Genomic DNA, 12,741 nt, shown 5'->3' on the forward strand with positions numbered 1-12,741 from the left:
AGGACACCACATTTTAAAATGCTGACAATTCATTAGGCATTATTATTTTCACTCTCATATCTAGGAAAACCATGCTGATTTTTAAAGTTTAGGATGAATAATCACTACAAAAAAAGCACTGGTTAGAAATTGCTGAAAGTGGGTGGTACATCAAATATGCAGGTACTTCAGAAGTGAAAATACCAGTATTCTGAAACAATAGCATCTACCACAACAGCTGCAACAGATCCCATTTTACCTCTTTTACTGTAGGAAGGCTTACAAATTAAACATTCTCTATCATCTGATAAGACAAAGAAAAAAAATAACAAGCTAGTTTCAAATTACATGGGCAAATCAGACTGTAAGATTTAGAGGCTAAACATCGCTGAACGCCACTTCACTTCAGAGGTATATTCTGCTGTGACCCAGCTCCCTGACAAGTCATCACGGCATGACCCCTGTTCAATGGGCCATCTGAAAGCAATGCATCACTCCCCTTCCAAACGGATTTACAGTCCTCCTTTCAAAAGTAAAACTAATTCTTTGCAAACACACACCCAAATTCTACACTGCAAACAGTTTCTGAGTAATACTGAGCCAGAGATGAAAAAATAAAGATATAGATAACAAATGTTATTTTTAGTAAGATGCATGTAATACAAAGAAGTTGCTACTGTTTGCGCGGCACAAAGCTGAAGTAGAAGTAAATACATCCAGAGTAAGACAGGGCATCTCAATTTTACAAATGTGATAGGCATTTCATGAGGTTGCCTCAGTACTGATTTTGCTAATTTTGAGACCAGTAATATCATCAGTATTCAGTAAAATCATCTAAGCATCCAGTTCAGTTGTAAACTGACTGCACTCCTCTCCTTCAAACATTTGTTTCTTTGGTTTTTATTAGGGTTTCTTTTTTTTTTTACTCTCCCTACAGGAGCATATCAACATTTGTGCACTTGCTCAAAATAAGTTTGTGTGTGTGTGCTTGCATGTGTACACACAAGTATATGCAAGAGTGAAAAAAATGAAACACGTACTGAAAATTTTTTACTTAGAAATTTTACTGATTTTGGGGTGATGGGCTGGAAATGTTCCCACCTTTCATTTCTGAGCTTTTGTTTGTTTGTTTTTAAGCTTTAGTTCATTTTTCAGGTTTAAAGTGCTTTAGTTTAGATTATAAAGACCAAGACACTGACTCCTTTAAATAGCAATAAGTCTGTCATGTCTACTGAAGGCTGAATACAATGAGATATTCTTTGTTTTTTTCTGGCCTCCTGATGAATCATTATGCAAATCACTTCCCACAAACCAGCATACCAGAAGTCTCACGTAGCAAACTTTTTTCCCCTCATGATTATCTCTTCTTCAGCATGACAAAAATTATGATGATATAAAATGATTGAGGAGATATAACCTCCTTTATTAGTCGAGGTTTTCTCTAGTTACTACTTGCTATAGAATACACTTTATATTTGGTAAACAGCAATGTGTGTGATATGTTTAACACGAATGTGTATGGACACTGTAAGACAGAGTTACATCTGTGTGAAATAAATACTTCCAAAACACAAATGTTGCCATAATATCCCAAAGAGAGAGAAAAGCCAAAACTTGGGAGTTATTTTTCTGCACGCAACTTCAAAACAACAGCACTTGCCCTTTGATTTCCAGATAAAGGCCATGTAACCAAGAGAATATTCAACATACACTAAAAAGCTGAAAGATCAGAGTTCAACACAGCTTCTCCCCCGCTATCAGAAAAATCTCAACCAAGCAACAACATTATTTTACTACTGGAAAGACTGGCTTGAGGCTACAGCCAAACTAGGCTGCTCCTTTCAGACTGGTTGGCTGCACCCCATGTTCCCATACACTAAAGGCACAAGCTAGAACACTGGAAGAATCAGTTTTGAAATGCCTACTTACATATCTATCTGTTCAAAACAAGTAAGATTAAAAGCAGTTCAGTTTGCTGCAGTGCTGACTATGAAGTATGTCCGATGAGGTCCATCAGGCCTGCCACAGATAGCACTTGAGCAAGGACCCAAGGCCATGAGACCCAAAAGCTCGCTCTTCAGGCAAAACACACCGTTGAAAGCTCTCTAAACGGTGCTGAACACAGTGGAAAACATCACAAGAATATAAGAAAATGTTACAAAATTTATCAGAATTACTTTACTCCAAAAAGTGGTATTTTAGAGGTTTCATGGTTGATTTGAAAAAGGCTTCCCACCACAGGTTGAATCCACAGCCACAACATGCACAACTTCAGATTACATTCTTCCCACCTACCGCAGGGCAGACTGACCTCTCCCACTACTTTCATCTCTCTGAGATGCAGAACATAGATACTAATGGACAAGATTAAAAATGTAAGAACCGCCATTTCAAAAACACGGGTTATCCATTATTTTTCCTTGACACATTAAGATAAAAATTGTTGTCAGCATTTTTATTTATTTATTTTTAAGTTCTGTGGTATCGCGTTCTCAATGGAACAAAAAGTGTACTCTTTGCACTGGTGCACATGTGTATACTTCTTTTTTGTTTGTTAAAAAAGCATTCAAATGAAATTCAGTTCCCCAGAGCAAGGATAAAGCCAGGGATAGTCCTGGAGTGGAAGAGCTGGGACCACTGGCAGTAGAACCTGTTTTACATCATCAGGAACACTGTCAGAAAGCATGCTAACAAACAGCAATTCTCATCAAACAGTTATGAAAAAAAAAAAAAGTCCAGTGAAAGATTTAGCTGCTTACTACATTGAACCTCTCAGGCCTGTAAATCAGTCTCTTACATTGAGAACTGTGAATTGTTCAGTGTTTGCTAGGTGTTCCTCTGTTAAAGTACTGAAAGCAAGATAAATGCAGTAGCCTTCGTTTGTCCCCCTTCTCCAGGGAAACCTGGGCTTCAATTTTACATTTCCCGATTTTCAATATACAGAAAGGTTCTGAACTATTAGTGCAGCACTACATTTTGTAAAAAATCTGAAGACATTGAAAACTTGGATTTACTTTGAAAAAGTTGCAGCTTTTGGCAAAGGTATTTTAGGATAATTATTAGTCACATATTTTGACCTTAACAACATCACATTGACTTTCGATATTCGTATATTCTTTCTCCTCAGCACAGTCGAAGTACACAACTTATTTCTTTTTCAATGGAAAAGGTATGTTATGAAAAAACATTCAGCAACTGGGGATGCAAAAACTGTGAAGTCAGCACTGAAGTCCATTTTTGTGCATTACATACTACTATTAATGTGTCCAAAGGAAAACAAGGTCCAGGAAACTTGCCTATCCTCATTAGAAAGTATTTGTTTGCTGAAAAGCAGAATCTGTGGTGCTGCAAACTACTATTAACAGCATGTACACCAATGTTTAATTACTCAGAGTGTTTTTAATAAACAGACCAAAGGACATATCAAAGGCACGCTTATCTCTGCCAACCACAAAAACCCATCAGGACAAAGAAAAAAACCTTACTGGCAGCAGTGGATAGTTACTGTTAATTTGCCAGGACTTTCTAGCCGATAGTTTTAAAGTACGTACATTCAGAATGTGGTTTACCATTTAATTACTGGACTGTTAAGAACATTTCAGTGCTTTTGGGTTAACTTGCTAATTTAAAGAGAACATCATTTCTGCAGAGATAAAGGTACTAACATGTACTATAATCTGAAGTTGAGCAGTATCAGAAAGGTGGAAGAAAACAAACAAGTTCCAGAACAACAGATTTAACGTTTAGACACTTTTGATAGAAATAAGTGTATTGAAGAAATGTAACAAATGAGCATCAAACAAAAAAGGAACTTTTCAAATAAATGTACTCCAAGTAACAATTAACTGAAAAGTCAGACTCCTGATTTTAAAACTTGTGTAAATTCAGTAAAACATGACAGAGCAATGTCAGATTATCACACTGTACCACCTGAAGAAAGAGGATATCTCATTGCATAAAGAACACAAGCAATAAATTCTATAGCATTCAGAAGTAACAAAGCCATTAGTTTACAGTATAAAAATAAATGTAAGCTGGTTTTTTTTTTTTCCCCCACACCAAATCTCTTCCAAAGTAGTTCTGTAACAGGGTCTGTAAATAACACGGCAAAAAGAAAAAAATGCAAGACTGACCACACTGCCACCAGTGACATGCAAGACAGCTATGTAAACCATAATCCTCATCTTTTAACTGTCAAAGTCTCACGTTGCCAACTGGAGTGTTCAACATAAATAAGGTTGCATACCTGAAATCAAATTCTCTGAGTTCACTGATCAGGTTCACAGTGTTGTGCCTCCTAAAACCTTTAAAAGCAATTGTACTAATCTGGGCCTCATGCTGCAGAGTACCCAACTTCCATCCATTCCCCTGCTTCTCTTGGGAGTCTCCTCTAGGCAGGCAGACGGCCAAGAAACTCTGTGAGGGGATGGAGAAAGGATCCATGAAGGCAGGCAATTCCGAGAAATCAAGTTATAGGTATGCAATCTTATTTTTCTCTCTTAAATTGCTCCTTCTACTGAGGACCAGACTAGAAAGCAGCAGTTACCAAAAAAAGAAAGGCCAAAGCAAAGATATGCAGAAAGATTTGGCAAAATTTGGGAATTTCAGGTGACTTTTTTTCTGATTTATCTAATAAAAAGACTGGAAGAGCAGGTAATGAGAAGTGCCATAGACAGGAGAGAGTTATCTTCCTTACAGATCCCTCTAAGTTCTGCTGCAACAGTTCATTTTAATTAAAGAGTACTTTGGTTTGGCCGAACAGAAATTGATGTCTTATTTCCAATTTCAAAGACCATCCCTGCCTACAGAAGGAAGTAGTAGTTGGTCAAATAAATGGTCCAGATAGCCCACTAGCCTGTTTCAAAGACACATAACACTAAAATTAGAACAGTAGCTTGCAATTGATACCTGACCATACAAATGTAAACAAATAGAATATTCTACTAGCCTCCAAAGATTTGCAGCTCAGAGAACTCCTGAGCTAGAGAGATAGTGTCTTTGCAGTTAACAGTCTTCAAGTATTTCTCCTCCATGAGTAAGCCCACTTTCCCCTTGAACCCAGGCAAAAGTCCACAATAATCTGTGATAAAGTTCCATGGCTTAATTGTCTTTACACAGGTTTTGAATTTGCTAGTTGGCTAGTTTCATTTGTCAGTCCCTAGTTTTAGGCTGGAAGAAATAGTAAACTATTGTTGCTTATTCATTTTTTCTTTATCCCTGATGATTTTTCAGACACCTGCCGTATTGCAGTCATTTTTAATCCCATCATACTCCTGTCCATCTTTAAAAGCATGAAAGTAGTATTATGTTCTTCATACAGAAGCTGTTCCATGCCTTTGATCATCCCTGTCACCTCTTTCAATTTATTTGCTGTTCTTCTACGCCCTTCAAAATGTGTAAGGAGGACCACAAGTACAGATAGGAGTCTGTGATGCACCCACATCTTGAATACGACATCTTCTGTTTCATTGTTTACTTTTTTCTTAATAACCTGCAACAATCCATTTCCTATTTACTGCTATTCAGCAAGAGAACAGTATTTTCCTTAATCTACTTAACTATAGCCCCAGATCTATTACTAAGTGGTAACAGCCACAACAGAGGCCACCATTTTATGTTTAAAGCTAGTTATGTTTTCCCTCAATCACATCAGTTTACATTATATCACCTGCTAGATTACTGCCAAGAGTCCCAGTCTTGTAAGATCCTTCTGCAATCCATCACAATTGGCCTTTGTTTTTAACAACCCAAATAATTTGGTATTATCAGCAAACTTTGACAGACCATTGTTTATCTTCAGTGAAAATAAGTGAATGTGTTAAGAAATAAAAGTCCCAGCACATATTCTTGTGAGACCCCATCGGTGATCTCCCTTCACTGTGACGATCAACTGCTCACTCTCACTCTGTTTCTCATCTTCTAACCAGTTATTAATCTAACTGAGGACTTTCTCTTTCATCTCATGGTCACTTAAGTTTCTTTTAGACTCTGATGGACTTCACTGAAAACCAAAGATCCAATCTACTGGATCTTCCTTCAAAGAACTTGGATAGATTAATGAGACATGACTGCCCTTTATAAGAGCAAAACTTAACTCTTTTCCAGTGTGACAAAAGAATGTGTCCCCAAGAATTTTATTGTAACTTCTATTATTTTATCTAGAACAGACATCATTCTTCTGTAATACTCTAGAGAGGTATAAAAACATAACAAGGACTGATTTACATGGAAATTGAAAACCATGGGCGGGAGACACTCAGAAGTCTAGCCCTGCACATAACAGTCATTAACCTGGCAGTAGGTGTTCCAGGTTTATCCTACCAAATTAGTTTCACATCAGGCTCACTGAATTTGTAATTGCATTCTTCGACTTGCCACAGGATATGACAAGTCAAACTAGGGTTTCCTCTGTCTGAGATATTACCACCAAAACCAGTGGTGGAACTCAAGTTCCAATCTCACTTATACCAGTCAGCTCAGTGCAAAGCCAGGGGGAATTATTCAGTATATAAGGGATCTGCAAGCCTTTGACTGTATTTACCCACTACCAATCCATTATACTCTGATCTACCAGATAGCCAAGTAAAGTTTTCCATGTCAACCTTCAAAACAGATTGAATTCACAGCTAAAGGCTCTAATTTCAAAAGGCACAAGAAAGAAGAAACCTTAGCTCCTGCTTCTCTTTATACACTGGCAGCCTAAAGATATTTAGGGAACACCTACTCTAATAAAACAAACAAGGCCAGGTCATAGTCCTCTGGTCATGGATCTCATTTCAGGGTTGGTCCTGCATCGAGCAGGAACTTGGGCCAAATGAGCTCTGAGGGTACCTTCCTACCCTAAGAATTTCTGGGATTCCATTCAGCTTTCTCAGCATGGCACTGGGCTCTACTAACAGCTTTGGCCTGTTGTGTTCCAGACCACACATGGATGCAGTTTGTGGGACTGCATGGGTCACAAACTGGTCCTAACAGGCAGAATGACTGGCGGCGTACTGTTTTGGAGGGGAGGAGGCTTTAGCCATATGGATATGAGCTTTGCTGGGCGACTTGCTGAATCACAGACCATGCTGTGACAGATTTTATTTATGAATGTAGATGTAGCTTTAGTGACTCCTTTGAAGCCATAGTATAAATCTGAAAAAAATCAGACCATGATGCGAAGTCTGTGTCTGAAAAGAATATAAGTTACAGGAAATTTTCAATCCATTTCTTGTCTTAACTAGTACTTCACATTTCAAAACATTAAATAAAACACTGTCTAATTAGTCCCCATAATACTCCATTAGGAAAAAAAATAATTATAAGTGGAGGGCACCTGAACAGCAAAAGCATCAAATTGACATAACACACGTCTTTTACAATTTTGGAAACATCTCCATTAAGTGTCAGGTGTCACCCAGTGACAGACCTGCAATTAGGACCCCAGAGTTCTTGGGTCCCAATCCCATTCAAACTTATTTCCCTGTCAAAGAACTGTAATTCCCTTACAAACTGATGTCAATTTTGCATATTAGTCACAAGTCAAATGTGACCAGAAAAGTAAATTGTTCACTGTTAGACTTCTACCTTAGATTTTAACTCTAGTTATACTTTTCTGTTATGTCAAAAAAAAAATTATGTTCAGAAATTTTACAAATAGGAAGTGAAGAAGAGTTCTCTGATCCCAATCAGCTTATGATATGACAGAACCGATTAGCTAAAAAATTAAGTTGAACGACTATTTCTGATCACCTACTTACTGCTTAAGTATTGGAAATAGTTTACAGAAGTATTGTACGATAACGTATTTTCCTTACCCCATTTTCGTTTTGTGAAATAGGCATCAGCACTAGGGTCATTGAAGTGTCTGCTCATCATAGTCTCTCCTCCAGCATGAAAATCGTATGCAAACACAAGAGCTTAAAAATAGAAACATGTGACAATTACTAACTCAAGCATATTTAGAAAAAAGTCTCAACACATCAGTTGGGAAGAAAACCCCAAAAACTTACAATGTTCTCCAAACGCTTTAGTGGTAAACACTTCACGCAAAGTTACTATATTTGAGTGCTGAATTTTTTTCCACATGTCAACCAATACCATGCACTTGGTGTTAACAAGACGAAAACCTAGAAAAGAACAAAAAACATGGCTTAAAATTTAATGTTTTGGGGGAGAATTTTTTACTTTGACATTTCTTCTGAAACTACTGAAAAGCAACCAGACATTAAAATATCACTAGCATGCTTAGGGATGCTAGTCCTATCGAGACAACTCAATTTTTCTCACCATGTATCCTCCGAAGGCAATATGGCAGGTCATCTTTACTATTTACAGCTTTATAGCATGATGTAATGTACCCAAAGTTGCTTGTTTTCTGTATCCGATTGGGTGGTGGCAGTGGTTCCAGAGGAAAGAGACTGTGGTAGCTGTCCACTTCCGCAGGAACTGCTAAAATCAGTTTATACACAGAAACATAGTAGGTGTCAGCTGACTTTGAGAAAGTTATTACAGTAGCAATAAGATTAAAACGACTGCAATACATAAATTCTTTGCACCACCTTTTAGATGCATGTAAAGTTAAAATTCACTATTTTAGCTTTAATACCAATATACAGGTTCCTGGAAGAGATTCCACAGAGCTAAAATAACTGTCTTCAGAAAAACAGTTACACCAAGTAAAATCAACAGAATAGATGCACAGTTCCATCTGCCATTTGCTCATTTGCCTTAAAAATTCACCCTTCTGAATGACCATTCTTTGGTGTTTTTTTCCTGCACAGATTCATAAATAACCACCAACTTCCATAAAGACTTCATACCACTGTAAGAACCCTGTCTTCATCACAAAAAAGCAAATCTGGATCTTATGTGTTTTAACATACTGGTTTAGAAAACAGGAGGAGAGAGGTGCTGAAAGTTTACAAATCAGATTAAGAGATTACCCTTGCAAGACGAGATACACTTGTACTTCATCTGCATTAGTAAACTAAATTGCATTTTTTTACTGTATCATTATCATGTTAAACATACATTTGAGAAGATACTGCAACCAAGAAAAGCAATGTGTTTAAATCAAGTTGAACAGAGTCAATTGTAAATTCTCCAAAAGCCAAATTACAATGAATAGTATATGCTTCTCTTGCCTGACAACTAGTATGCCAGCCAATTCACTTTAAAACAAATTAATTTTCTAGTTTATATACAGCCTTTGAAGATATATGCATCCTTTAAAGGAATACCTAATATGTACAAAGTAATACACTACTGTTCTTCATGAGGCTTTATTGCCTTCATGATTTTTCCTTTCTCAGCAATTGTAAGTATTCCCAACCATTAAGGGGTTTTAAAACAGAAGAAAATCAGAGAAGAAAGAGAAAATAGAAGCAAGAAACAAATTTCCTATTTCTGAAAAACTTTGTATCTGATTATCCACAGCCCAGGCTGATGATGAAGGCTTCATGAAAAATTAAAAACATGTGGTGTTCTTTGCAAGATGTTGTTAATATTGTTGAATATGCATGGTTGCAGAACAATATGATCACAGTTTACGTTATAAGAAACACTTACTTACCAGGAATATCAGCCTGATCAATCTGGGCCATAGTTATTAAGTGTCTGTTGATCAGTTCCTGAAGAACAAAGTCAGTCAGGTTTTGAACGCTATAATTCAGCTCACCATTTCTGGCAAGTTAACAGTACACTGTCTTTGAAGTTCCAGCTACTTGTACTAAAAAAGGGAGTTGATGCAAGTGTCCAGGGTTGGGGGAGGGAAGGGGGTGAAGACCACTAGGCTTGAAAACATTAATGACAAAATATATAAATTCTTGAAGGAAAGAACTGCAGAAGACACATTAGCTAGAGCTGGCATTAGCAGAGGCACCTACTACAGTAAAGCTGAAATAAGTAACAGTCACAGCCAGCTCTCAGAGAAAGGCTCATCAACTAACACCTGCATACACTTTTATTTCAGTGAAAGACTTTAAAACTGGATAGGATCACAGCTTAAAGGAATGCTACATAAATGAACTCATGCATACCAAAACAATACACGAGAAGTAAGAATCCTTAGCTGAACAGTACATCATGGCATGCAGATTAGATTGCAGTCACATATGTTGTAACCTGCCCCCATCCTCTGTGGTACTCCACCCATTACAGAACTTGTTTTTTTAAATTCTCCACAGGGAAAATTGACTGCAAGGACTTTGAGTGACTATTTCTCTTCTACTATTAGTGATTTTCTAGTTTTTGCCAAGATATGAGATTTTTCCTTTAAATTCTCTATCATCTTACCTGTCTGAGCTCATCTGCCATGAAGAAGGAAGGTGCATTTGCTTTTGGCTGCATGTAAGCAACGTGAGGTGCAGCTGGATGGTAAATGTGGTAGTTTGGAAATACCTGAAAACAAAACATTTTAACAAGTAGTTTAAAACCCTTAACAATAGGGAAAATGAAGAGTTTTGTCACCCTTTTAGTTTGAGCTACTGAACTACGAAGGCTTCATGCACAAGTACGTGTTACAAATCAATTGTCAGATATACTACAATTTCCTTATGAGATATTTACTACTAATGATTTCAAGGGGGTGTGTGTATGTGTGTACATAGTTATTTTAATATTTTTGTAACTGCTTTTTCCCCTCCACTGTAAATGGAAGGGTTATTTAACCCATCAGAAAAAAAAAAAAACCAACAATGTGAATTTTTCGTGTTTTCTCCTTATGTATGTATCCACTGAGATACACATAAAATGCTTTCTTTCTATTGCTGTATAAAAAAACCCCCAAAACTCTCCACAGAGGTAAATGAAAAATACATATAAAATTCTCTGGTCCTTAAATTTCAGTGATTTTGGAGAACAATTACAACAATTAAAAGGCCAAATCTTCATAGAGAATAAGGGTTTCAGAGTGTTTAGAATAATCTCTGTAGCATCAACCAATTCAGCATTTGGCAACTCCATACACTTCTGGATGGAAAGCAAACATACCATTCCTGTGAGAGGTGCTGGAGTTGTATCAGTGTAGAAGTACGTTGTTCCACCCACTGTTTCCTTCTGGATCACCTGGCCGGTAGATGGAGGCTGAGAGACAGCATTAGCAACAGAAGCAGAGGCACTAGTAGGCACCATATAGTTTGCTGGGTTAGGAGTATGACTTCTTCTTCGAGGAGCAGGAGATGTATGAGGAGTTATTTTGGGGGAATGAAGAGGAGAAGATCCTGCTGACAGTGACATTCCTTCAAGAAACACAAGAAGACTCTTGATCAAATCTTTGTCATCCAAAAAAAAAAAAAAATTAGCCATTTGAAAAAAAGAACCCCAGCCTACACTACCAGTAATATTCTGAGCAGGTGAGATGCTTAAGGACTGCTACATCTATATGAGCAGTAAGAGGTAAAACATTAAGAGCAAGACTGAACAGATACATTTTCCCAAAAAATCATGCTTAGTTCTGAGAGAAAGGGCTTGGGAACTTATGATCTACACAGAGAGAACTAGAATGAAAGACACAGAAGTAGTAGAAAGGGGGAGACAAATCAAATTAATGCTGTGTCTAGAAGAGAGTTTATTAAACCACAAAATATTAACAACTGCATGGTAAGTGAGTGTTTACATAAGTTACACGAGCAGTCAATGGAGTTTGCTGAGCTGTAACTCACTTCACCTCATTATGTGTGTATCTTTTACTTGAACCAACTCCACAGCTATGAATGAACATTGCAGTTAGATCTCCAGTAACTACAGCATGCAAATAAGCAATACACAATACGCTACTTTTAATAATTTCAGAGGAGAAATTATTTATTTTCCTGTAATTATTGTATTAAAAAATTGTCCTCCAGAAGATCTATTTGGTATGCAAAGACAGGTAGCTTCTCAGAATAGGAAGTCTGTTAGGCATTCATGCTGAGATTTTCAAATTTATTTCAAATTATTTCATTGACTGGTGTTCAGCCTCAACATTAGACAGGCAACTCAACTGAAACTTGAGAAGCTCAGCTTCTAAACAAAGTGCATCAGTGGGGAAAAACAAGGGCAACCTTCTCTGCACACACACTTTTTAGTTACCAAAAACTAGTTTGGTTACTTCAAGAGTCATTGTATGTGGAATCCTCAGATACGCTTATTTATAGAAGTTTAGATGTCAAAGATGTGAGGAAGGGATTACCCTTCAGAAAACTCCTAGTATTACTAGTAGAAGATCCTAGATATCTACATATTCAGATTAATACAACAGAGAGCATCTATGAAACTTACTGTTGCTCAGTTCAGACTGGGATGTACTTTCTCTTCCTTAAATCAGAACTACATTGCCATACTACATTCTTTTTTTGAAAGGACAGAAGATACACAACTTTTATATTTAATGCTCTATGGGCAGCTGAGAATTCTTCTCTAATTAAGAATTCAGTTAGTTGGTACTCAGCTATTTGCTTAAATTACTTCCATTTACAACCTTTAGTTACCACAGCTTATAAATGGAAGTAACTTAAGCAAATATCTGAGTAACAAAAACAAGAACGACTTTTTTTCTTTCATACACACTTCTTAGTTACCAAAAGCTAGTTTAGCTACTTCCGTCAGGGGTTACTGTATGCAGAGTTCTCAATATGCATCATCAGTAACGTGTAGGAGTTTTTCTTTTTTTTTTTAACACTCATGTCTTGTCTCTACAGCAGTCGCAACCCTCCTACATCTACTTTTTTCTTTTTTTTAAACAAACCACAAAAGCAAATAAGAATTTTAGTATTAACAGTTTAATCAGTAGGTGGGGAA

The 12,741-nt window shown here is 37.0% G+C and overlaps 1 protein-coding gene across 8 annotated transcripts in view; it reads right to left on the reverse strand.

Moving 5' to 3' along the window:
- Positions 1 to 12,741, reverse strand: part of PAN3 (poly(A) specific ribonuclease subunit PAN3) — an 82,958-nt gene that overhangs the window by 17,844 nt on the left and 52,373 nt on the right. For 7 of the 8 annotated variants that reach the window (XM_069808083.1, XM_069808080.1, XM_069808085.1 and 4 more), the window contains 6 exons: positions 10,954 to 11,201; positions 10,258 to 10,362; positions 9,536 to 9,593; positions 8,251 to 8,412; positions 7,974 to 8,090; positions 7,779 to 7,880 (listed from right to left, as the gene is read on the reverse strand). In XM_069808083.1, coding sequence (XP_069664184.1) covers positions 7,779 to 7,880; positions 7,974 to 8,090; positions 8,251 to 8,412; positions 9,536 to 9,593; positions 10,258 to 10,362; positions 10,954 to 11,201 — 792 coding nt within the window. The remainder of the gene's footprint in view (positions 1 to 7,778; positions 7,881 to 7,973; positions 8,091 to 8,250; positions 8,413 to 9,535; positions 9,594 to 10,257; positions 10,363 to 10,953; positions 11,202 to 12,741) is intronic. The other variant, XM_069808078.1, reaches the window with a different exon arrangement.

Source organism: Haliaeetus albicilla, chromosome 20, assembly GCF_947461875.1.
Source record: "Haliaeetus albicilla chromosome 20, bHalAlb1.1, whole genome shotgun sequence".
NCBI classification, from domain to species: domain Eukaryota; kingdom Metazoa; phylum Chordata; class Aves; order Accipitriformes; family Accipitridae; genus Haliaeetus; species Haliaeetus albicilla.